Source organism: Megachile rotundata, chromosome 1 (assembly GCF_050947335.1).
Source record: "Megachile rotundata isolate GNS110a chromosome 1, iyMegRotu1, whole genome shotgun sequence".
Lineage (NCBI taxonomy): Eukaryota > Metazoa > Arthropoda > Insecta > Hymenoptera > Megachilidae > Megachile > Megachile rotundata.
In genome coordinates, this window is record NC_134983.1 from 11,503,907 (window position 1) to 11,530,878 (window position 26,972).

At 36.8% G+C, this 26,972-nt stretch overlaps 4 protein-coding genes across 9 annotated transcripts in view; 2 read left to right on the plus strand and 2 right to left on the minus strand.

Annotated features, from left to right (window-relative positions):
* LOC105661924 (uncharacterized) overlaps nt 1-663 on the minus strand; it is a 32,710-nt gene extending 32,047 nt beyond the window's left edge. Inside the window, exons 1-2 of one of the 3 annotated variants that reach the window (XM_012280692.2) lie at nt 387-663; nt 22-274 (exon numbers count right to left, since the gene is read on the minus strand). In XM_012280692.2, coding sequence (XP_012136082.2) covers nt 22-51 — 30 coding nt within the window. In that variant the 5' untranslated portion in view covers nt 52-274; nt 387-663. The remainder of the gene's footprint in view (nt 1-21; nt 275-386) is intronic. The other 2 variants (XM_076536155.1, XM_012280693.2) reach the window with 2 other exon arrangements.
* A 977-nt stretch (nt 664-1,640) lies between these two features.
* Nucleotides 1,641-10,037, plus strand: LOC100877087 (uncharacterized). The gene is made up of 10 exons (XM_076529294.1): nt 1,641-2,163; nt 2,845-3,216; nt 3,394-3,578; nt 4,033-4,321; nt 4,522-4,697; nt 6,620-7,187; nt 7,571-7,942; nt 8,023-8,207; nt 8,278-8,566; nt 8,767-10,037. The coding sequence occupies exons 1-10, from the start codon at nt 1,641-1,643 to the stop codon at nt 8,943-8,945; spliced, it is 3,138 nt and encodes a 1,045-aa protein (XP_076385409.1). The 3' UTR covers nt 8,946-10,037.
* Nucleotides 10,038-10,140: 103 nt separating this feature from the next.
* Nucleotides 10,141-13,263, plus strand: LOC100876863 (cytochrome P450 6k1-like). Of its 2 annotated transcripts, none has more exons than XM_012280687.2 (6): nt 10,141-10,524; nt 10,857-11,401; nt 11,750-12,121; nt 12,215-12,399; nt 12,467-12,755; nt 12,952-13,263. In XM_012280687.2, exons 2-6 carry the CDS (start codon nt 10,879-10,881, stop codon nt 13,128-13,130), a joined length of 1,548 nt encoding a protein of 515 aa, XP_012136077.1. In that variant the 5' UTR covers nt 10,141-10,524; nt 10,857-10,878; the 3' UTR covers nt 13,131-13,263. The 2 variants fall into 2 exon arrangements, with proteins under 2 accessions (XP_012136077.1, XP_012136078.1); XM_012280688.2 differs by having other exon boundaries at nt 10,868-11,401.
* A 54-nt stretch (nt 13,264-13,317) lies between these two features.
* Pde9 (phosphodiesterase 9) overlaps nt 13,318-26,972 on the minus strand; it is a 167,880-nt gene continuing 154,225 nt past the window's right edge. For all 3 annotated transcript variants that reach the window (XM_012280684.2, XM_076536120.1, XM_076536129.1), the window contains one exon: nt 13,318-26,497. In XM_012280684.2, coding sequence (XP_012136074.1) covers nt 24,716-26,497 — 1,782 coding nt within the window. In that variant the 3' untranslated portion in view covers nt 13,318-24,715. The remainder of the gene's footprint in view (nt 26,498-26,972) is intronic.

The window sequence follows — 26,972 nt, forward strand, 5'->3', positions numbered from 1 at the left end:
CTGCAAAATATTAAAAATTACCGTGATCAACGAACCTTTCGATAGCGCCATTCTCTACAATCTAAATAAATTTGCACATGCTAGATGCTTAACACTAGGTTTACGGGACGCATCATTTTAACGCATTTCAAACCTTTTTAGGAAAATTACAAAAACCGTTCGCACTTTTATTTTATCTTTTGTACTGACTTTTATCCATTGACCGAGGTAAATATATATTGAAGTCTATTTTCTTCAAAAGTTTTGAAATATCGAAATTTGCTGTGTGGTATCTCTACGGATGTGCGTCAATTTGCCGCGATCGTAATGTAAATAAAGTTTTTAGTAAATTAGTTTTACCCATGCAAAAATTACAAAAATAATAAATATGAATGCATCGATAATACCTTATAAATGACGGACTTCGCTAGTTCGGAGTCGCAACCGGATGGCTCAGCCGATATACCGGGTTCGGAGTCGCAGTAAAAATCGCAGTTCGCAGGGTAGAGGGAAAGTAAAAATATGAATGTACAATATTAAAGTAATGTACGAAAATATTATTGAATAATAAAAACTTTCTATAAAAATATACCTCATATTTTTTATTTCTTACTTGTAATGTTTAATTTTAATATATTGCTTTCTAAGTGGTTGTTTTTCTTTAAATATATGTATTTGTTTTTGCGTCAAATTGACGTGCGTTCGTAGAGGTAGATATAAAACCTTCGTAAACCTAGTGTTAAGGAGGTGGGAGAAGCTGTGCGCTACATATATATGCCGCTACAGTACATTTTATTACACTGTAACTCTCGACAGTATATCGTAAGAAACATCTATCGTGGGAATGTGAAGATCGTGTTTGATAAATTGTGATACTACGGTAAATTGTGGTGACATTCCATTAGACCTTACTTATAGTGTACACTAATATATAGTTAATACTTGGTACTAATTTGCATTAAATCATTAATTATAATTTTCTTCAATTCCAGAGTATCTTTTACTTTTTTATTTGTATTATTTTCATATCGAATACTCCAGTGAAATATTTTTAAGTATCTAAATAATTGGCTATCATTTTTTATTTATGGTGACCATTCTTAATTTAACACAACAATGTATTTTCTTCCCTTTTTAGTCTTCGTTCATTTTTAATGACACTTGGATCGAAATTACATTGTTTCTGTGTTCTGAGAAAATTGAGCTTTAAATTGTGACTACTCAAATATTTTCACGATTAGATACTATGACTCTAATGCTGAAGTCCTTGTTTTCAAAATACATTAAACTGTTGTTTCACTAAGATTCAATTACTGTTCAAGTATTCAAGTATCAATTGACCTTCATAAATAAATTAAATTCTATTGTTCCTATTCTCTCACGGTTTATCTACTGATAAGTTTGTACCGTAGATAAAGCTCTCGAATTTCATCTTAGAAAGGAATGTAAATAACCAAAAATTCTATCAAATATTTGACTGTTAAACTCTTTTTATTCAAACAGAGTGTTATTTTTTCAATCTCTCTGTTTTTTTTATTAAAGCACTTGAAACATACTCGTTCACTACAAAATCCTCCTTGTAATTTAATCAATTTTGTGTCAATAGTTTTGATTGAATCTTAAAACATACAAAGTGTATTTGTTTTTCAGGTTCGTTCAACATGGCTCTACTAACAGCGAGCTTGATTCTGGACCTCCTCATAGTCGTCGCATCAATTTCGGCGTACATATATTACCGTCTAACCCGAAATGTAAAATATTGGGAGAAACGCGGGGTCCTGGAGATCCCTAGGAGCCTCCTATTTGGAAATTTTGCCGACTGTTTATTGGGAAAGATTGCACCCTGCGAATATCTGCAGGACTTGTACAACAAATCCAAAGGACTACCTTACATGGGCTTCTACATCTTCAACAAGCCATATTTTTTGGCTCGTGACCCTGAACTTTTGAAACATATTCTAGTCAAGGACTTCAATGTATTCGCTGATAGAAACGCTACTGCGGACGCTGAACGCGATCGTTTAGGACACGCGAATCTTTTCATGATAAAGAATCCTACATGGAAGCCGTTGAGAACTAAACTCACGCCAATTTTCACGACGGGAAAGCTGAAGAAAATGTTTGACCTCATGTTGCTGATCGCTAAAGACCTTGAGACGTGTTTGAACAACATGAATTTGGAAGGTGAGTGTTATTTATGACGTTAAAGAAATTTAATCTGAATTTGGTTAATTACTGTGTTTTATTGTTTCTTACTGTTTCTACGGTTCTGTACAATTGAATTTTACTAAAAGAGCGAATAAATGGAACAGAAGACACCTCGTACAAATTCAAATTCTTTATTCTAATTTTAAAGAAATATTTTTTTCTTCTATCTATCTCTTTAACCTCTTAGGCACGGCTGAGATTTACTCTGCTATTCTGTACGGGGAGAGTATTATAATGTGTGACAATGCTATTATCTACGCGAGAGAATGAAGTTTTCAATTAATGAATTATAATTTTTCCTTAAAATATGATACATATACTTTACCTTTGATAATTTACTTTTTAAGAAAATTCATAAAATACGTAATTTCTAATGTTTCCAATATCTATTACTGCAAAGGTGCTCCCATAGTGTCTAAACTTGGCGTCACCCTTTATTTACATGTAATCTGCTTTTATATAAGAACAATCATTCAATCGAAACCATAAATGAGTGAGACAATTGATTGAGCCACTATAGTGGCGCTATGTACTCTATGACATTCGCGAAACTATAATTGGTCGTACATAAAGATGCTACCCGCAAAGTCAATAGCGTATCTAAGAGGTTAATCTGCTGCACCTACGTCATACCATAAAATTAAATGTTTCTTCAAGGTGACGGAAAAATAGTCGAAGTGAAGGATCTTTGTGCGAACTTCACCACCGACATGATTGGCAGTACTGCATTCGGTTTGCAGGTGGGTTCGTTGCTAAAACCAAATGTGCCATTCAGAGATTGTGGCAGAAAAATGTTTGACTTCAATCTACGACGAGGTCTAGAGTTGACAGTAGTGTTCTTCCTGCCAGAATACGTGAAATATACTCGAGTGAAAGTATTCGGGGAAGATACCAGTAAATTCTTGCGCGATGTTTTCTGGCAGGTAATCAACGAACGAGTTAAATCGCAAGAGAAGAGAAACGATCTCATCGATGTTCTTATCGAGCTCAGACGGAAACATGAACATGACACCGATATGGCTGGATTCCGTGAGTATTTGTATCAATTATAAAGGTCGATTTATATCAGAAATCGCTACGGTGATATGTAAAAATAGACACGATCAGATGCAGCATAAAATTATAAATAAAAATTCAAATATTTGTAAAGTATCATACGAATTTAGTAGAAGGGAACTTGTAATTTCATTTAAATTGATATTTCAGAATTCAACGGTGATGATTTGGTATCACAGGCCCTCATATTCTTCACTGGTGGTTTTGAAACATCCTCTACTACCATGTCCTTTACGTTGTACGAACTCGCTTTGCACCCTGAAATTCAACAAACTCTCAGGAGCGAGATTCTTCAAGCCCTTGAAGAATCCGGCGGCAAGATCACATACGAAATGGTACGGACTTATTAAAAGCACAATGATCGTCTTATCTTATCGCTGATAATTAACTTGGACAGCTGAGAGATTTTATCACGTCTTTAGCAGCGAATAGAAATTACTGAGATAAAAAAAAGCAATCTCTTAACCTTGAAAAATTTTTCTCTCGCATATTACTTTATCTCTCTGATTATTGTACATAAATGCAGTTAGCTCTCTTGACTACATATAGTTAACAAAATTAAATACTGTAAATAGTCAGTTAACAAGTTAAATAGTATTTAAAAGTTTAACAAAACTGCTAAAACTTTTTAACAATTTAAGCAATTATTTGATAGTTGACATTTCCCATGTGTATCAAACTTGTAAACTCTAATATGAGTAGCATGACCACGTCTTACTGCTTAGCACTTATTTAAAGATGTAAAAATTTATAGACATGGTAATAATCGTTCAATGAACTTTTTTGTAGATAACGACGCTACCATACCTCGATATGGTAATTTCGGAGACCCTCCGTAAATACCCACCCCTAGCATTCTTGGATCGCGTCACTAGCCAGGATTACAAAGTACCAAATTCTGATCTGGTGCTGGAGAAAGGTACACCAGTGTTCATACCCATGATGGGTATACACCGTGACCCGGAGTACTATCCTGACCCGGACAAATACGACCCATCGAGGTTCACCGAAGAGAACAAACAGAAGAGACCAAACTTTACATATTTCCCTTTTGGCGAGGGACCTCACATTTGCATCGGTTAGTGTTATGTGTGTCTGTTTGTCCACTGTATCGATAGGTTTCTTCGTTGAACAAATCTTACTTTAAGAGCTATTTATCGGAGGAATATGTAAACAGTATACCATGAGTAACTGTATAATCAAAAGTTCTATATTTTTATGCTCACAAATGTTTTGAGGATATGGATACTTTTTGCTTACGGTAATTTTTATTTTCAGGTTCTCGATTGGGACTCATGCAATCGAAGCTCGGAATAGTGCAGGTGATCAAGGATTACGAAGTGATGCCCTGTGATAAAACAACGGTTCCAGTGGTTCTGAATCCCAGAGGACTCACCACGACAGCTCGAGATGGATTATACGTGAAGTTGAGGAAGCTTACAACTGCTGCGGGTTAAATGAGCTGGCACGCGTGTTGTAACATCATTTAGATATTTATATAATAATTAGTTGGTTATTCTTTATCCGACATCATAGAGATTGTGATGTTGCATGGAACAGGATACTAGATAGTAATAAATATGTATGTACAAGTGGTTTTTATTTCTGCAATGATATGTATGTACATATATTGACATAGATTTGTTCACCTAATTTGCTTTTAATTCCTTATGAAACTGGCTGAATAATCAGTAAATCAATAAGTTACTTAGAAATAAGACTGTGCAATGTAATGTGTGGCAGTATAAGGCATAATAAAAACACGTTGCGATGTAATACGAATGTGATATGATATGTGGTGGTCTAATGCATAAATGTGTAATGCGTAGCGATACGATGGGTAGTGATGTATGTATACAATGCGTCACGCATTGTATCGCCATAGGATACATACAATACCACACGAAAAATGTATGATACATAGGCGACATTGTTCGTGAGTGATATAACACATAGGCAATACAAAATGTAAAGGATATAACACGTGAATGATATGTATATGAGTTACATACCGTGAAAGCAGTATACAACGTGACTGATCGGAGATAAGATAAACATGTATATAACACGTGGCAACAAACAAATGTACTACTGTAAATATATAATATACTTTTGTAAATAACCTCTAGTCCTTTAGCAAAGAAAATTACTCAGCTTTAATAACAATTGTTAATACTTCTCACACTAACTATATAAAAGGAAGAAAAGAACTAAATTCATGTCAATAAATATCCAAAAGAAAACTATAGATGACGTTATAAAATGAATGTATGCTTCTGAAGACATAAAGATGTATATGTTTAATGCGTTGTTCATTACGAGACGTGCAATCTTGTCAAATGATGGAGTACGTTGATGGACAATGTCTATGTATAGATTTGATGCATACAAATTAAAATTATTATATCTTTTATAAATACGAATGTTCGCGTAAATATTGGTATCATTTTTAAAGTACAGCGTAATGAGTGTTATTTAGCAAGTAATAAATAAAAGTCATATGCGAGGAACGAAATATTCGTGCTATGACAAACGAATTCTTAAACCAGCTATTATTTAAAAAGACGTAAATTAATAAAAAATCACATGTACATTATTTAGGAAACATCATAGCGTTTACCAGTAATTACTAATACTTTCAGCGATTATATAACGGCTAATTACATTATGACATAGCAAACACGCGTTTCTCTCTATCAACAATTGTGTCTATACGTTTATGTGCAGCCTATAATTTTTAAAATACATGCATAAAACCGAAACTTACTCCGTTACATCTACAAAAAAAATGCCCAAACTTTATTTCTAAATGTTTCAAAAAATTCTTAATTTAAATTAAGAATGGCAACTTGAAAGCTCGTCCGATATAACTTGCGTTAAACGAGTGTCATCTATTATCATTACACGATAACAGTTCCGAGAAGGGAATGATACAATTCTCTTGGAGTTTCCTCTTAGGTAACTTTTCCCGACTTTTCCTCCTACACCACTGTTTAAAGCATTCCTAGACCGAGCGAATTTAGTTCTACAAACGACAGTGGTACAAATTCAGACTATATTCGGCGCGTGTTAAACTTATCGATTAATACATTGCTCCGACTTGATAAAAATGTGATGAAACGTTGTTGTCGACGAACTAGGGTCACGCGAACATTATGAACGATGATGTTGTACTAGTTTTGTTTCTTATGTAAAGAAGAGGGAGACGATTGCGTGGCGTGTGTATGTTACTGCGGAGTATATAAACGTCATTTATTAGACTGCAGTTTTTCAAAGTGTTCCAAAAGATTTCCCGTCGTAGGAACATGAGTTAATCTCATTGCTGTAGTGACATTACTCGGTTTTAGAACTCATCGCAAAATTCACCCCATGATAGCTGCAGTTAAACTCGAATTCAAGTGAGTGTTCAGATCTCTTCAAAATGGCTCTGCTGACGGCTAGTTGGGCCGTGGATGGCATCCTCCTCCTCATGCCTTTCACGGCGTTCCTGTACTATCTTCTGACACGAAATTACAAATATTGGGCGAAACGAGGGGTCATGGAGATCCCGCGAACACCTCTGCTAGGAAATTTTGGTGACTGCATGTTGGGAAGGACATCACCCTCCGAATACCTGCAGGGCTTGTACAACAAATCCAAAGGTCTACCTTACATGGGCTTCTACATCTTCAACAAACCATACTTCCTAGCACGGGATCCTAATCTTGTGAAACATATCCTGGTGAAGGATTTCAACATATTTGGAGACAGACATGGGACTGCGGACGACACACATGATCGCTTGGGGTACGCAAACCTCTTCCTGATCAAAAATCCTGAGTGGAAGATGCTCAGAACTAAGCTGACCCCGATTTTCACGACAGGAAAATTGAAGAGGATGTTTGATCTCATGTTGCTGATTGCTAAAGACCTTGAGCAGCATTTGGACGCTCGGAATTTGGAAGGTAAGTGTTGTCAGTTTAACATTGTTGTATCCAAAATCTGAGAACGTAATTTCCTTCGCACAACTGTTGTGGAGACCATTGGTACGCGTGACAGTTTGATAGTTCAAAAGAAATGTGGAACGATCCTGAAAAGTATTGATGATATGTAACAGTAAATTACAATTTGATTTAAGTATAGTCTTATATAAATTTGATTTATACAGAGTAGTAATTAATTAGTAGTAGACTGGTTCATAAACTAGGTATGAAATTCTGGAGTTCTTTTAAATATGGTATAGTAACTTTAGCGTAACTTTAATATCTGTATTTTATATGTCTTTTATATATGACTTTTCTTTACCTATGACGTTCACATGTAATTAATATAACATTGAATATTCAAGGTGATGGAAAGACAATCGAATTGAAGGATCTCTGCGCGAATTTCACTACCGATATGATTGCCAGCACCGCTTTCGGTTTGAGAGTGAAATCGTTGGAAGATCCGAAAGCTCAATTCAGGGAGGTTGGCAGAGAAATCTTCGGCTACGATCTGCGACGCAGTCTCGAATTTATCATTATATTTTTCTTGCCGGAATACATCAAGTATACGCGACCGAAATTTTTCGGGAAGAATGCCAGTGATTTCTTGCGAAACGTTTTTTGGGACGTTATTAACGAACGGATTAACTCTAAACAGAAGCGAAACGATCTCATCGATCTGCTGATCGAACTGCGACAGAAGCACGGAAACGACAAAGACATGGAAGGGTTCGGTAAGTTACATTCGCATAAGTCACGATGTCATGTTTGTACAATAAATTATATAAATAATCTTTTATGCAAAAATCTTTAGACTTCAATGGCGATGATTTGGTGGCACAGGCAGCCGTATTCTTCACTGGAGGTTTTGAAACGTCCTCTACTACCATGTCCTTTACGCTATACGAATTGGCTTTGCAGCCCGATATTCAGAAAACTCTTAGGAACGAGATACATGAAGCCCTCGAGGAATCTGATGGCAAGATCACGTACGAAATGGTACGAGCTTATTCCAGCTAAATCTAACGCGGAATCATTGTGACAATGATTCAATGATCTTCCTGTATAGGTTATGACGTTACCGTACCTCGATATGGTAATTTCGGAGACCCTCCGTAAATACCCACCCCTGGCATTCTTGGATCGCGTCACTAGCGAGGATTACAAAGTACCAAACTCTGATCTGGTGCTGGAGAAAGGTACACCAGTGTACATACCTATGATGGGTATACACCGTGACCCGGAATACTATCCTGACCCGGACAAATACGACCCATTGAGGTTCACCGAAGAGAACAAACAGAAGAGACCAAACTTTACATATTTCCCTTTCGGCGAGGGACCTCACATTTGTATCGGTTAGTGTTATGTGTGTCTGTTTGTTGACTGTATCGATAGGTTTCTTCGTTGAACAAATCTTACTTTAAGAGCTATTTATCGAAGGAATATGTACATAGTGTGCTATGAGTAATTGTATAATCGGTAGTTCTACATTTTTATGTTCACAAATGTTTTTTGAGGATATGGATACTTTTTCTTACAGTAATTTCTATTTCAGGTTCTCGATTGGGACTCATGCAATCGAAGCTCGGAATAGTGCAAGTTATCAAGGATTACGAAGTGATGCCCTGTGATAAAACAACGGTTCCAATGGTTCTAGATCCCAGAGGACTCACCACGACAGCTCGAGATGGATTATACGTTAAGTTTAGGAAGCTCACAACTGCAGCGGAATAAATTGTTGCCGAGCTGACACTCGTGTTATAATATCAGTATAATGTATAAATGTACAACGTGCAACGATACGAAGGATAGCGATATAACGTGCTATGATACAATGCATCGCGCATTGTATCGTCATAGGATACATACAATACAACACGAAAAATGTATGCTACATAGGCGACATTGTTCGTGACTGACATAACACGTAGACAATACAAGCCGTAAGGGGTATAACACGTGACTGATAGTATATGAGTGACATAACGTGTAAGCGATGTACAATGTGACTGATGGAGGTAAGATAAACAAGTGATATAACACGTGGGAACAAACAAATTTACTATAAACATACGATATACTTTTGTAGATAACTTCTAGTTCTTTAGCAAAGAAAATTATTCACTTTCAATAATTATCGTTAATTACGCTAATTATACAAAAGGAAGAAAAGAATTAAATTCATGTCAATAAATTTCCAAAAGAAAACTACAGATCACGTTATAAGAGGAATGTATGCTTCTGAAGACATAAAGATGTATATGTTTAATGCGTTGTTCATTTCGGGACGTGCAATTCTGTCAAATGATGATGGAGTACGTTAATGGATAATGTCTGTGTATAGATTTGATACGTACAGATGACACGGAAACAGAAATTTCATAATTGACATTGAAATTATTATATCTTTTATAAATACGAATGACCGCGTAAATCTTGGTATCATTCTTAAAGTACAGCGTAATGAGCATTATTTAAAAAGTAATGAATAAAAGTCATATGCAAGGAACGAAATATTCGTGCTATGACAAACGAATTCTTGAACCAGCTATTATTTAAAAAGACGTAAATTAATAAAAAATCGCATGTACATTATTTAGGAAACATCATAGCGTTCACCAGTAATTACTCTTATTTTCAGTGATTTTATAACCGATAATTACATTATGACATAGCAAAATTTTATCAACAATTGTATCTATATTTATGCGGAGCCTATAATTTTTAAAATACATGTACAAAACCGAAACTTATATAGTTATACCTACGAAAAAAATGTCTAAACTTTATTTTTAAACGATACAATAAATTCTTAATGTAAATTAAGTGTGGCAACATGAAAGCTCGTTCGACATGACTTGCAAGTTATTATAATTTGCGTTAAACGAGTGTCATCTATTATCACTACACGATAACAATTCCGAGAAGGAAATGATTCAATTCTCTCGGAGTTTCCTCTTAGGTAACTTTTCCCGACTTTTCCTCCTACACCACTGTTTAAAACATTCCTAGACCGAGCGAATTTAGTTCTACAAACGACAAAGTAGTGCAAATTCAGACCATACTTCGGCACGTGTTAAACTGATCGATTAATACATTGCTCTGCCTTGACAAAAATGTGATAAAATGCTGTTGTCAACGAACTAGCGTCACGCGAACATTACAAACGATGATGTTGCATTAACTTTGTTTGTTATCTGAAGAGTAGGGAGACGATTGCATGGTGTGTGTGTGTTACTGCCGGAGTATATAAACGTCATTTATTAGGTTATAGCTTTGCGAAGTGTTTCAAAAGATTTCCCGTCGTAGAAACGTGAGTTAATCTCATTGCTGTAGTGATATTGGGTTGTCCCGAAAGTTCGTGCCGATTTTAAGGGGAATTGAAACGCAGCTCATTTAAATTTGATACACATTTATTAAATTATATGGGTGCCATTCTGTTCTATAACCTTTCTCCATCTTTTATGCAACTCGAGAAGTCCTTCCAGAACGTCCCAGATTTTTTGGTGAAAAATTATTCTAAATAAAATTTCATGCCGCCTACCGAAAATCGGCACGAACTTTCGGGACAACCCAATATTACTCGGTTTTATAACCTATCGCAAAATTCAGCACATGATAGCTGCAGTTAAACTCTAATTCAAGTGAGTGTTCAGATCTCTTCAAAATGGCTCTGCTGACGGCTAGTTGGGCCGTGGATGGCATCCTCCTCCTCATGCCTTTCACGGCGTTCCTGTACTATCTTCTGACACGAAATTACAAATATTGGGCGAAACGAGGGGTCATGGAGATCCCGCGAACACCTCTGCTAGGAAATTTTGGCGACTGCATGTTGGGAAGGACATCACCCTCTGAACACCTGCACGGCTTGTACAACAAATCCAAAGGTCTACCTTACATGGGCTTCTACATCTTCAACAAACCATACTTCCTAGCACGGGATCCTGATCTTGTGAAACATATCCTGGTGAAGGACTTCCACGTATTTGCAGACAGACATGTGACTGCGGACGAAATACACGATCGCTTGGGGTATGCGAACCCCTTCCTGATCAAAAATCCTGAGTGGAAGATGCTCAGAACTAAGCTGACCACGATCTTCACGACAGGAAAGCTGAAGAAGATGTTTGATCTGATGTTGCTAATTGCTAAAGACCTTGAGCAGCATTTGAACGCTCTGAATTTGGAAGGTAAGTGTTGTCAGTTTAACTTTGTTGTATTCAAAATCTGAGAACGTAATTTCTTTCGCACAACTGCTTTGGAGACCATTGGTACGCGTCACAGTTTAATAGTTCAAAAGAAATGTGGAACGATTCTGAATAGTATGGATAATATGTAACAGTAAATTACAATTTGATTTAAGTATAGTCTTATATAAATTTGATTTATACAGAGTAGTAATTAATTCTGGAGTTCTTTTAAATATGGTATAGTAACTTTAACATGACTTTCATATGTGAATTTCATATATCTTTTACATATAACTTTTCTTTACGTATGACGTTCACATGTAATTAATATAGCACTGAATATTCAAGGTAATGGAAAGGCAATTGAACTGAAGGATCTCAGTGCGAATTTCACTACCGATATGATTGCCAGCACCTCTTTCGGTTTGAGTGTAAAATCGTTGGAAAATCCGAAAGCGCCATTCAGGGAGGCGGGCAGAGAAATCTTCGGCTACAGTTTGCGACGCAGTCTTGAATTTATGATTATATTTTTCTTGCCGGAATACATCAAGTATACGCGACCGAAGTTTCTCGGGAGGAATGCCAGTGAGTTCTTGCGAAACGTTTTCTGGGACGTTATTAACGAACGGATTAAGTCTAAACAGAAGCGAAACGATCTCATCGATCTGCTGATTGAACTACGAGAGAAGCACGGAAATGACAAAGACATGAAAGGATTCGGTAAGTTAGATTCGCATAAGATGTAAAGTTCTTTTCGTACAATAAATTATTTTTGTGCAATAAATTATATAAATTTTGTGCGAAAATGTTTAGACTTCAATGGCGATGATTTGGTGGCACAGGCAAGCGGTTTTTTTGTTGGTGGTTTTGAAACATCCTCTAGTACCATGTCTTTCACGTTATACGAATTAGCCTTGCATCCCGAAATTCAGAAAACTCTTAGGAACGAGATCCACGAAGCCCTCGAGGAATCTGGTGGCAAGATCACGTACGAAATGGTACGTTATTCCAGCTAAGTCTAACGCGTAATCATTGTGACAACGAATCAATGAACTTTCTATGTAGGTTATGACGCTACCATATCTCGATATGGTAATATCGGAGACCCTCCGTAAATACCCACCCCTGGGATTTTTGGATCGCGTCACTTGCCAGGATTACAAAGTACCAAATTCTGATCTGGTGTTGGAGAAAGGTACACCAGTGTACATACCCATGATGGGAATACACCATGACCCGGAGTACTATCCTGACCCAGACAAATACGACCCATTGAGGTTCACCGAAGAGAACAAACGGAAGCGACCGAACATGACATACTTCCCCTTCGGCGATGGACCTCACAATTGCTTCGGTTAGTGTTATATGTGTCTGTTTGTCGACTGTATTGATAGGTTTCCTTGTAGAATAAATTTTACTTTAAGAGCTGTTTTTTGGAATATGTAAATAGTATACCATGAGTAACTGTATAATCGAAAATTCTATATTTTTATGTTCGCAAATGTTTTGAGGATATGGATACTTTTTGCTTACGGTAATTTTTATTTCAGGTTCTCGATTGGGACTCATGCAATCGAAGCTCGGAGTAGTGCAGGTGATCAAAGATTACGAAGTGACGCCCTGTGATAAAACAACGGTTCCAATGGTTCTGGATCCCAGAGGACTCACTACGACAGCTCAAGGTGGATTATATGTGAAGTTCCGAAAGCTCACAACTGCAGCTGGTTAAATCCTCGAGTTGCATTGAAAGTTGTACAGTGTTGTCGATGTATTCGGATAATGGTTGTTAGATACCGTCTGTATATAATTTTGTTATTAAGCGCTATGCGTTAGGCTGAAATAAAGATGAAAGTACAGATGAATCCTTGAAATCTTCTTGTGGTTCTGAAACAAATGGTTCATTGACGCAATGTGTGTATATATATATATTTGTTTTATTCACTTAATTCTCATTTACAAAAGAGACTAACCGGCTGGCCGCCCGCCACATGGCCCGTTCGCTTACTTAGAATTAAATCTCTGTAATATATTAGTACGACACCTTGGAATCAAATTGGAATGATGGATTACCGTTGGCATACGGTATCCTCGCACCGCATTCGTATTGTTCAATGACGATGTTGTCATATCTCATCTTCTTTTTCCGACGCACAATTACACTCAGTAGAATATCTCGAGTGCAATCGATTGAGATTTTAACTATTATGACTATGCGGACTTTCGTTTTGATATTTTGATTGTTTGATTCTTAGATATTTTGATTTGATAATATATGCAGTGTAAGATGTTAAATTTTGTTCGCGAAGGAGGTTCAGCAAAATTAAATCAAAACAATTCTTTTGTTAAACGTTTCACGATAATGTGAATGAAGTAGATTTTAATTTGACATCTTGGAAATTAATGTAGATATTGATGTAGATATCTACTTAATGTAGATATTGTAAATCTTAATCTTTTATTATAGAATTGTATATAATAAGCGTTGAATTAAATAATGACTCCAGTGAATTGTGAGTCTGTGATCCAGCGAATTATGAGTTTGTTATCAATCAAACAGACTTGTAATCCTTCACAAATAATTTACATTTGCAAGAATATGCATAAATCTAAACTTCATTTTAATTAACAATTAGAACATGCCAATTCTTCGCGTTTTATCGTCCTAAGATCTCCAGAAGTCCATAATTTTCAATATGCACCGAAGTGCAAGTATTGCAATAGTTTGCGATTTATGAATAAGCGTAAATCGTCGGTCTTTGATTATGCAATAACAATCGATAGTCGAACAATAACGAATCGGTGCTTGAATTTATTTCACGATACTCTTACACACAATAATAATAGTAACTATACAGTTCATCGTTTACAATATCATGATAGAAACTCGCCAGCGAGCTTAGCCGTTATTTCACGTCCTCCGTTCCATGTTTTTCTCTCTCTCTCTCTCTTTCTCTCTATCCAGGTAAATACACGTTATACATACATCTAGGGTATTAAGCAACCTACACACGCTGGAAAACGTTACGATGTATCGATTTTTAAGCTTCATTAAACTGCACCCGAATGTCGTCCATCGACCGCAACGTTACTTTGATTCCTCAATTTGCGAGAAACAAATATTTCTGAAATTAGTAAATTTCACAAAGTATTGTGAAACTAGTAATATACAAAATCTTTCGTAATGTACAAATTCATTTGATATATACAAATTACTTATTCATAGAAGACATAAACAATATACATTTTTCATTATTTTTGATATGTCCTTTTGCAATTATTTAAAAGGAGTTCTCGAACAAAATTGTCTTATTCAAAAATTATCTAGACATTGAAATAATGCATTTTGTATACAGAGAATTAATTTTAATACCTTGATTTTAATAATGTAAATAAATAATCGGAATAATATTAGAATTATTCATGGTGTTACTAATAGGTTTTACCAAGTAATTTGAACAAATTTTTATTCAAATATTAACTTAATAATTTTCAATACATTTTTGTTCTAATATTAATTAAGCCTATAATGTGTTCAATAAATTTTTGAACGAGTTTTTATTTGAATCTAACTCGTGTGAATCAAGTTAATACTTGTAGAATTCTTAATTCTGATATGTACGTAATAAACTGCAATCCCAATAAAATCATTCTAACTCCATGATTTGAACCTTTTATCCAAATAGCCCATCCTTTCTATGAACCTAAACACTTCCTTCGAATAATATATTTTTGGATCAACACATGTATAATTTTACATGCATGAGTTCACATGATCAACACCCTGAAATCTTGCAGTTAATAAATACATCGCAACATGCCTCAGCGTGTGTACTCTACTTAAATTTTTGTTGGTACAATCCGCGTATCTTGAGCTGTTCCTTCGTCAAACCAATTACAGGCCATCCTGTTAACCTTTATCGTGCGTTTACAGCATGCGTGTTAACACGACACGGTCCAGTTCGTTTCTTGTGTTCCACCGTTCATGCACCAGCGTGAGATAGCAATTTAAATAGCTAATGAGAAATAAGAGGAATACGCTGGAAGAGGTTTCCTTTCGTACTCTAGGACAGCTATAATTTCAATGCGATGAATACAAATGGAAAATCACGCAGACCAAAAGTTGTTCGCAGAACTGGAAAACTTGATTCACTGGTTTTATGCGTGAAAATTTACAACGTTCCGATTGGTCGTTTTATAAGAAGATTAAATTCACGAAGGGACGAATTGAAAGCTTTTTCGACGAGAAAATATTCGATTCATTCGATGTCAAAGTGATGGAAAAGTAAATTATCGTAGCGAACCAAGAACGTAATTGAGAAGAGATGTTTTATGATTTTAGAGGAAATTGATGGGTATACTTCATTCCGTGTGTAGGTATAAAGGGACTGCATTTAAATAATTATCACAATTATGCATTTCGATATTTATACAGAAATTACGAAGACCGATTCACTTTTACGAACATTTCAAGCACGGAACACGCTTTATCGATTAAACGTCGCAAGGGCTTTCAGGTCTGAACAAAAACGTAATTTTAGGAATCGTAGATTCATATGGAACCGAAAGAATTATTCAAAAATTCGTTGCAGATTGACAGGTGTTTCTAGAATTTTTCATTCGTTTATTGGAAACTTGTCGTTAAAAGCATGCTGTTGCAAATTTTCAGTTTTGCGCTGGGCGAAATGTTAACTGAAAATGGAATTTGATATTGAAAGCTTTGGATTTAACGAGTACTGCGGGAATAATTATTGTTACTTGGAAATTTGGAGATTGGGTTTCTGGGGATTTGTGGATTTGAAGATTTTGGAATTTGTGAGCTTGAGAATTTGGGGATTTGAGAATTTGGAGATTTGGGGATTTGGGAATTTGAGGATTTGGGGATTTGAGAATTTGGGGATTTGGGGATTTGAGAATTTGGGGATTTAGGAATTTGGGAATTTGAGAATTTGGAGATTTGGGGATTTGGGAATTTGAGGATTTGGGGATTTGAGAATTTGGGGATTTAGGAATTTGGAGATCTGAGAATTTGGGGATTTGAGAATTTGGGGATTTGAGAAATTGTGGATTTGAGAATTTAGGTATTTGAGAAGCTAGGTATTAGAGAATTTGGAGATTGGCGATTTGAGAATTTGGAGATTTGAGGATTTGGGGATTTGGGTATTTGAGAATTTAGAAATATGGGAATTTGAGAATTTGGGAATTTGAGAATTTGAGAATTTGAGAATTTGGAAATTTTCAAAATTTAGTTTATGAAAATTCAAGTTGTTTTAGCAAAAGAATATTTGCAAACTCATAAAAATCTCAAATGTTCGAAAATGGAGTCAGTCACATTAAATGCAACAAAAAATGTTGAGATATCCTGAACACCGGTATCAAATTACCATAAATATTCAATCTTCACATCTACTCGATAATGTCGCAACAAATTTGTTAATTTTACGTTTATAATCGATAACGTATAACCTGTTCATTTCACGTTCACATTAAATAAACAAATCCCAGTAGGTATTTCGAGTAGCGAATCATCGTTAAATTTCACTGAATCATTTCGAAATGACTATTTCATCAACTTCCGAGCAGTACTATGGTCAGCGGTTTAATTACAAAGTAATATTTCCACTTGGGTTTAATTGAATTTATTGGATCCCTGCGGCTATTAGCCTGTCAAGTTAATTACGCGCTTTGCAACAAAATATTATTATTACCTGTACAATCTGCTCATTAATTTAACGTCCTGAATGTAATATTATGCTTAGTTATTCTTCATTTAATATTCGAAATATGATTATCGCCATATTTGTTTTGGCATGCGCATTTTTAAATATCCTAACTTTTTCTATTATCTACAGTTCAGATTAAAAACTTAAAAATTTAAAAAGAGTATAAAAATGTTTAATACAAAAATAATTCTCAAAATAGTGATAGTGAGGTTATTTTAGAAATACAATTAATAAACAATATATTCTACTGTAATTTAAAAATTAATAATTAAATATTTTGAAATTTATTATATACATACGCAAGAGACATAAAATGTAATTATGATAATTAAATGCTTGTACACATGTTGCATCGTTTCTTCTATACATTACAATTTCACTTAGGGACATCAACATGTTGCTATAATATTGATTTTATGGAGCCTTAATGTGGTATAAAATAATTTTGATACGTAAACAAAGTCTCACAAATTTTTAAATTGCAAGGATTATTTAATTCGTATTGATTCTGTTAATCAAGTGTTAAAATATTTCAAAGAAAACTCATCATTTATCCGATGGAGGATTAAAACGAAAGAATTGCAAAAAGCAAAGTATTCCACTATTGCATTGGCGATTGAACCAATATCTCATCCTTCTTACAAAATAATTTAACAAGAAATAATTAATTACTTTCTCTGACATACTGCACAAAACCATATCAGTTGTTTACAGGCAAACATTTCCGTCTCACTGTTTTCAAAATCAACATCGTTTGCAATCTGCTATTAATATCTGTGGAGACACTGATTCCCTCTTTATTAAACGGAAATATATTTGAGTTAAATTTAACATCGACATGCTAGCTTTCATAAAAGCACTTTGCTTCTCAATGTTTTATCATTCAGGAAAAAATGAAAAGAATGTTCACACATGTTGGATGTTCAGAAACGATGAGGATATAATTTGGTTATAATTGGGGACGTAGTGATTTGAGGATGTAGGAATTTGGGGACGTAGTGATTTGAGGATGTAGGAATTTGGGAATGTCGAGATTTGGGGATATAGCAATTCAGGGATGTAGGAATTTGGAAATGTAGAGATTTGGGGATGTAGGAATTTGGGAATGTCGAGATTTGGTGATGTAGGAATTTGGGAATGTGGAGAATTTGGGAATATCGAGATTTGGGAATATAGCAATTTAGGGATGTACCGATTTGGGGACGTAGCAATTTGGGAATGTAGGAATTTGGTAATGTAGAAATTTGGAGATGTAGAAATTTGGTAATGTAGAGATTTGGGGATGTAGGAATTTGGGAATATGGAGAATTTGGGAATATCGAGATTTGGGGATATAACAATTTAGGGATGTACCGATTTGGGAACGTAGCGATTTGGAAATGTAGGAATTTGGTAATGTAGAGATTTGGAAATGTAGAAATTTGGTAATGTAGAGATTTTGGGATGTAGGAATTTGGGTCGTAGCGATTTAGGGATGCAGCGATTTAGGTATGTTAGAATTTGGGAATAGAGGGATTTGGAGATGTAGAGATTAGAAAATGTAGATATTCAGGATTGTAGGTATTCGAGATTGTAGAAATTCGGAAATATAGAAATTTGGAAGTATAGAAATTCAACAATGTAGGGATTCTACCCTAACCAACTGCACCGTAGCTCTCCTACGTCAGCCTCCTCACGCGCCAACTCAGGGGTTGACATCAGTACACTCGACAACTTGTAACGAACAAATATGTATAATTTTTAACCTGTTTTCCAAAACTGGACTTCTAAGTCGGCACGATAAAGGTGAACATAAAACGGCGAGAAATCATCTCGGCGTGTCTCGACGCACAACTTCGTCGCCGCATTCTAGTTAATACACGTTCATTTAACGATCTCTCGCTCGCTAATTAGGTTCTGCTGCGGCGAAGCTGATTGAACGAGACACGAATCCATGAAGGTTGCAGACAACGGAACAAGAGAGACGAGGGTGATATTTGTGGCATTCGGGTGTCACGTTGGCCCACACTTTCGATTCACATCGCGATGCTTCTTCTTCTCCGGGATCATCCACGAGAGAAAACGATCGATTACGTTTCCGTTAATTGACGGGAATAATTGGGACACGAGAGCTACCTCGACGCGAATAAATCGATCAATTGACGAGTAGAAACGCGATATCGGTGCTACCTACGATACGATATTGGACCTTCGAGTTTCCGTTCCGTTTCTCGTCTGCTCTTATCGAAGTCTCGAATCGAATATCGAGACAGACCCGTTCCGAAAATAATCTTATTTAAATTCGATTGTCCGATACAGATGGTCCAAAGGTTTACAAGAAAAATCGGCTCGATACTGACTCGCGTAATCGTAATTTATCTTCTAGGAAAAGACAAAGAAAAGTATTGACATAGGTTAGGCACAGAGAGCGAGTGATCGATTGGAAAAAGTATTTAATTCAAATCTTCCGATTGAACTATCTTTCAATCGACTTTGATCGAGATGACGAAAACGCTTTTTCCATTCGTACCACCTGGAAGTTTAATTTATGTGTACATAATCTTTACGACTGAACATGATTCACTTCGATACACTTCTTTGAGGTCCGTTCACATTTGCAGACATTAAACATGCAGAGTATTCATACATTTTTCTCATTTTCCCTTATGATTAATTATGCTTGTTCCTTATGTGTAATCAGTACGTAACATACGTAATATCTTTCACGGTACAGTATATTTGTGCCTGACAAAAATATTTAACACGTGTTTTCATTCATTAGCAAGAGAGTGGTGTGCAGAGTCTTTTAACTTAAAGTCAAGAATCATTCAGACACTACCAAATGTTATAAGAATAACTCATTGAAATTTGCGACAAATTCGCTGAAGTAGATTTTTAGAAAAGTGATTGAAAACATAAAGTATCGATGGTCTACGTATACCAAAGAACTTCATACATCAAAGAGGTATATTGTTCAAATTTTTATTCTAAACACTTTTACAAGGAGGTAATTCATTCTATCCACTGATCAAAAACTTATCACAAATATAAGGATATTGCTTTAAATATAAGGATACGAATTTGTAAAAGAAAATGTGAAAATATTGAATTTAATTGTGAAGGAAATATCAAAAGTATGGGATCCATCGTCGTGGGTTTTTTTCAACGTCTGCATATATGAATGGACCTGAAGATGTACACAGACGAGTTTAATGTAACGTGTAACATATTGTATAATGTGACAGTCCTCTGACAAACGACGGAGGCCACCTACGCAGCAAATTTTATCATTCTACGAGTATCTTCATCCAGGATTCCCAATTTATATTTCATAAAATCTATGGTACAGCAAAATTAGTTTTTTAACTTTGATTGATATCTCCAAAAGTATGCATGGGAAATTTAATTGCCAATATTTCGTGAACCGAAATTTATTATGATAAAAAGAGATTCGTAATTGAAATAAATTGATGTAATCCGTTCAACCGGTTTAATCCATTTTCCCTAATTAAAATGGATCATTGCGACAATATTAAAATATAATACTGCAGAATTTTCAAATGAATGTCTGAGGAATGGTACAAGGTAAAATAGCGACTACATTTTACGGTACACGTTTGGACTGCAGCGCTTGCTTTGTTCGCGAACGGAAAGAATTTTCAGTTCGATTCAAACGAACGATTCACGTTACATCACACTCGAATGTATACGCCCTTTAGAATTGTCGACACTGTGCTTTTCAAAGTTCTCAAAGAGTGAAATTTTAAACGATTCACACGGGTCAAATTGTTACAAATATACGTTCAAATACACCGTGGAAGAGATCTATTAATTGTTTATAAGTGCACTGTTTGTGACAAACGATTCAGAAGTTTCTTTGACGAAAAAATTAATAAATGTTTGTATACGAGGGAATTTTAACTAAAACAACTATAATCGAAACTTTCTACAGAACAGTCACGCTATATGGCACGCTGTGTGAAATTCAGACGTCTTCACTTCTCAAATTAAATTAAGAAAGTTTATACTTTTTTAGTTTAAGAAGTTATACATTTTAGATTGAAATTTTTATTGAAAATAGAAAATTGAAGATTGAAAATTTTTTAATTTAGAAATTTTTCGAATTTCTTAAGTTAATTTGAAAATCTGAAATTGTTAAGTTTTCAGTGATAGATCGTTCGAGTTCTACATTGCTCGCTTTCTTCGCAAATTTCTTAGAACCAGCCCGGGTCACATAGCGAGACTACTGAATTAATAAAAGGGAATTATATACTACAGTCGAAAAATGAAATACAATATATTTGTGATAATTCATAACTCGTTCAAATAGAAGACACGTGGAACTTAACGAATTTATTAAAAATGAGTTCGTCATTTAATAATATCATTGCAATTTAATTAAAAGAAAAATACATTATATTGGTATGTGTCGCGTACAGAAAATGATAAAGGTAAGTGTACGAGATAAAATAATTTCCATCCGATTAAAAACCAATTAAGTGAACAAACCGATCAAATTTGACACGTTAAAATCATGCAATGAATCAACACAAACGTACAAGTGATCTGACGAAATTGTACAAACAGATTATAAAATGTATAAAAATATCCTGGAAAGTGGACCCGATTGAAGCTCCGACTCGAACACGACACAGTATCTTCTCGATAACAAATGTTCCATGAATTTCCAACGAAAAGTACATTTTTCTAGGACATTGAACAAATCTCTTCGCGCGGTTTCGACGGGGAAAATCGAACAAGCATTACGCGGAATGCAAAAGGCAGCTCGCGCGGACGCAGGATGTTTCTTCCCGCTCTACGATCGCCGTAGAAAACGAAGAAATCGCCCAAAAAATAATGAAAAAAAAAATACGTGGTTTTGGGCCGGTGAAGACGATAACGTAAGACTAGACTTCAACAATACATGCGGCACATAATCGCCGTACAGACACACTGCTGGTGGAGTATAAAAATATAAACATCTAAGAAATGAAAAAACGAGACGCCATTACGCAGAGAACTGATTGTGTGTCGAGGATGGACCAACTAATCGCGAAGGGTCTTCTACATTAGGCTAGCACACACGTTCCTATTTCTCCGCGAATATCGCCGAACACGCGTTCCAAGGCCGTGGACAGATTTGTCGATCCATTAAAAATTTAGCCTTTTGGGACAGTTACTTTCGTTATAGCAGATCGCCGCCATTATGATGCTATTAGGTCGTCTAGGAAGTTCGCATATCCCGATTTTATTGCGTGCTTAGTGCAGAATTAATTAGTTGACTTGAAGGGACTTATGCTAATTAATTTTAGGGATGATGGCATGAAAGGAGGGTTTATATCTTCACTCGAGGAAACTACGTAATATTCATTTGTATAGCCAATGTAATACTTCATGAATGAAAATTAGTTTCTTCTGAATTACTCTTTGTATCAATATTTTCAAAATTAGGATTTGAAAGATTATTTTCTTCCATTTGATTTTTCACGTGTACTTTAAGATTTACATATTTTAAACCTTCAAGTCAGTGAATATTTTTAGTTTATAAATTTAGATCTTTCAAATTTTCAGATTTGGTGATGCATTCCAAAGAAGCTCTTTTCACTTCTTCCGATCCTACAACTCCATTTAAATCTACATAGCTAAATTTGAATGTGCTCGAAAAATTAAACGAAGTACAGTAAACTCTCCTTAAATTGCCAATCGATATATCGCCAAATAACTCTGCCATCGCACAAAAATTCACAATGGCTGCCAAAAACCGTACTGGCAGTCAAACTTCAAAAATCAAACTTCCATGCAATATAACAAGAGTTTATTGTACCACAAAAAAGAGACAATTATCATCTTCAAAGAAACTGATTTATAAAAAATATTGAACTTTATTATTTGAAAACACGAACGTTTCTGACGACCTAATACATGACAAACAAACCGACAAAAGGTTCGAAGCGATTATTATTTTGTTCGTCAATAAACGATGGCTCGATTACCTATTTGCAGCCTTTAAATCAGAGGAAGACACCTTCTTACGAGGAATTAGTTTATTCAACATTTATCTAAATTTTTGACAGATCAACAAAATCATTTTCCGTGCGAGTCGCGTTTCAGAAACGATATTCGTCCCTTTGTTCGCGTACACGAATATTGTTCGCTTCCGTACCTCCGTTCTTTGTATTCCTGTTTAATTTCATCAGGGGAGATCATAGATGAGAAATGAACTTTCGACACGACGCGTTCGTCTAGATTCGTACAATTTTCTATCAGCGCCTGCTTCTCTGTCGTTTATAGTTTTTTTCCGTTATCTTTTTCGATCTTCCTTCAATTATATATTTATAATTATTTATATACGTTATACTCTCGTCTCGATGGGAGTTGCATACTTTTCTTTCACGTCTTTGTATACATTTGCGTCTTGCATATATTTATATATATATATTTTTTGTGTGTATATATATATGTATGTATAATAACGAACAACATTAAGGATTATTCATTAGGCTATTCTTTTAATTGGACAATAAATAAAATAGTCTATATACCGTGTCTTCTGTTCCTCTATTTTTTCAGGCCGTCCATTTGATTTCTCTTCTCTTTCTCGTTCATATACCTTCCTATTTTTTTTTCTTTCCTCTCTATTTGTATCTTTCGCTTGACACTCGTCGAAACGTTTAGTCTCAACATGCAAAAATCGCATTGTTCACAATTTTCTTTTTATCATTTCACTCTCTCTCTCTCTCTCTTTCACACGGGCTCTCTTTCACTCTTTCATTCACGCTACTCTCGGAACGGAGATCGATAATTAGGAGCAATATACATATATTTGGTATTTGCCACCTGTTCGACAGTTTGGCTTCGATGCGAACGTTAATTACACTCACACATTCTCTGGCTACATTTGGAAACAGCTAATCGACATACTACACGCACGTGCTATGAGACATCATTTTGAGTTTTATTCAAATATTCGAGAGACTTTCCTTGTCAATTTTTCCTAACATCGGATACTACTAGGTTCTTCGACGCGAACAGACTTTTGTGCGAACTCTCTTTGCCCTTTTCGTCGAAGAGGAAGCTTCTCGATATGGCGATGCACCATCGCGTTCAATCGCTGCCCGGAAAACGATCGAATTTCCTCGAGTTTCTCATAAAAAAAAAAAGAAGAAATTTCCTCGAGTCGTTTGCAGACAAAATGTTACATGAAAAGAGGATTGCCACGATCTCGTGATGCTCGAGGGATCGCGTGGTCTCGATCAACCGGAAAGTCTCGTCAGAAATTCCTTTACGAAGAACATGTATCGCGCCAGATCGAGCCGAATAACGTTTTCGATCTTGGTCTGAGAACGTCGTCGACGAAGTCTAGCCAGCCGAAAGAACATAAAACCGCTCCTGCAACGCGTCACTCGACATCCTCCCTGTTCGGACTAGCTTCCCCGGATTTCCAACGTCACGAAAACGATCACCTTTACTGTCAGCCTTCGTCAAACGATCTTTGGCTCCGTCTCCATTTTCCTCCGTAACCGTTTTAACCGCTGCAACACAAGAAATTCTCAGCCAGCCACCTGTGCAGGCCCGACAACTGTTTCTCGGATGAGTCCTCGACCACTAGGCCGTATCACTTGATTTCCTCCCGGCTTGGCGAACGCGGAGGATGCGAGGATAACGGAGTCTCTGACACTTGTCTCTTCGGTCGAAAGCTCGCCGTCAACGAGGAGATCCACCCGCTGGGTGATTGAGAGGTCTGATCGTGCAGGGAGTCGCTGTTGCTGTTGCTCCTAGTGCTGTCGATGCTCATGCCGGACTTAAATCGCGACAACAAACCCGGCGAGGACTTCTTGGACGTGGCTGGCGAAGAAAACGTCGGCTTCTTCTGAGATTTCGTCGAGTCTTTGCACAGCATCGAGTCGAGACTGCCCGTGTGAGCACGTTCCTCTGCTTTCTTTGGCTCCAACGAACCCAGCATCACGCTCTCCGTCTGCTTCGTCATCTTCGAGATGTCCTCCATGCTCGCCGAGCTTCTTCTGATCTCCACCTTGCCTATGTCCCCCTGCACACTCTCTCTGGACGACCGCGTTTCCTTCACGATGATCTCGGGCTTCTGGTTCTTCGCTCGCACTTCGATCTCACCGAACTCGATGTCCAGACTCGACTGATCCTTTACCTCCTTCAGACTCTGCGATTTGCCTTCGGGGTTCGAGAAATTTCGTCTGTGCTCCGACAAGGAGGTCTCGCACGTGGCACCCGGTAAAGCTTCCAGGGAGGTAGACGACCTCTTCTCCTTGGCAAACACCGTTCTCCAGCTTTTGTTCTTGCAATCGGTCGATTTCCTCACTTTTGGCAGCGTCATAGCCCGCTTGTCCACCGAGGACAATTCCACTACCGTCGCTATAGCCTTTCCCTCTCTGACTGACGTTTTCAGCAAGTTGCATCGCTTGCAAATGGGCAGGGAATTATTGTGTCTGGAAGAAGTGGCTGTGGCCGCGTTGCTCACCGAGTTACTCTTGTTCAGGGTCTTCGTCAAGTGTTTAGTTGACTTTTGCGGGGGCGGTTCTTTCGAGTCGAAGCTGATGCTCAGACGGTCCGTGAAGTTTCTCAGTCTGGAGAAGATGGATTTGTGGTTGTTGGAGCCGGTTTTGTCGTCGCAGCAACAACGGAGCACGACCGATTCTCTTTGAACCTCTTTGCGACTAGACCTGACCTCCTGATCGTTCTCCGTTAGACTGCTTGTCTTTTTCAGGTTATTCCTCGGCTGTGTTTCCACCACCACGTTACCATTTCCCTCGACTAGCTTTCGTTCGTTCAATTTCGAGTCTTTGTCGTCCTTCTCCAGCTCCTCCACGATTCTCGTTCCCTCTGCCGATCTTGCGCTGACCGGTGAACTCAGATCGCTGCCGAGATTCTCCGCTTTACTTCGTCTTCTTTCGTGCTCTCTGACGGCCCTGGCCAGGTCGTGATTATGATAATCTAGCGAAGATTTCTCGCGACTACCCTTCCGACTACCCGGGTAGCTTTTCCTACCTGTTGGCGGACCGGTTATCGTGCCCTCGGTTGAGATCTTGAACTTCAATGCCTTCTCGCTCACTTCCACCTCCGTGGCTGTCTCTGGATCCGAGCTTTCGAGGTTTTCAGCGTCCTCACCGGTTAGATTCTCCGTGATGTCTTCGTCCGTGGATCGTGATCGCGAATGAATCGTGCCGGCGGAACGTTTCGAGCGCATACTGTGCGAAGAGGTGGATTTGACGACCGTCGACGTACCATTGCCACCGGGAGTCGTTGTGGTCGGTGTAGATTCACCTAAATCCGCCACGCTTTTTCTGTGGTGACGCTCGTCCTTTGCTGCTTCGTTCAATCTGCGGTAGTACTCCAGTGCCTCCCTTACTGGCTGAACTATTAGGCTCTGAAACAAAGGTTTTCACTTCCTGTTAGTCAGGCTCTGCAACAAAGGATTTCGTTTCTTGTCAATTTGGCACTGCAACAAAGGTTTTTACTTCTTGCCCCGTTTCATTTGCTGTTTACCTCTTTCTTATGCGCGAAGAAATTAAAACATGGAAATAATAGAGGCTGTAATTTCTTAATATTTTTAATCAATTTTTTGTGACCCGAATGTTAGATTTATATTATATCGATTAAATTTGAAAAATGTAAAAGAGAAACGAAGTTAAGCTGTTCAATATCATTTCACAGATAAAAGGAAAAGTAATAACATAGAATTAAAGTGCAAATTTAATCAAACAGTTTACGTGATATAAATGTCATTGCATGAAATGGTGTAATGCCATAAAAGAATGTCATTTATCGAATCGTTTTAATGCGCAATAAGGTTGAAATGGAAGTTGTATCCATCAAGAAGATAAACGCACTTAACACGATAG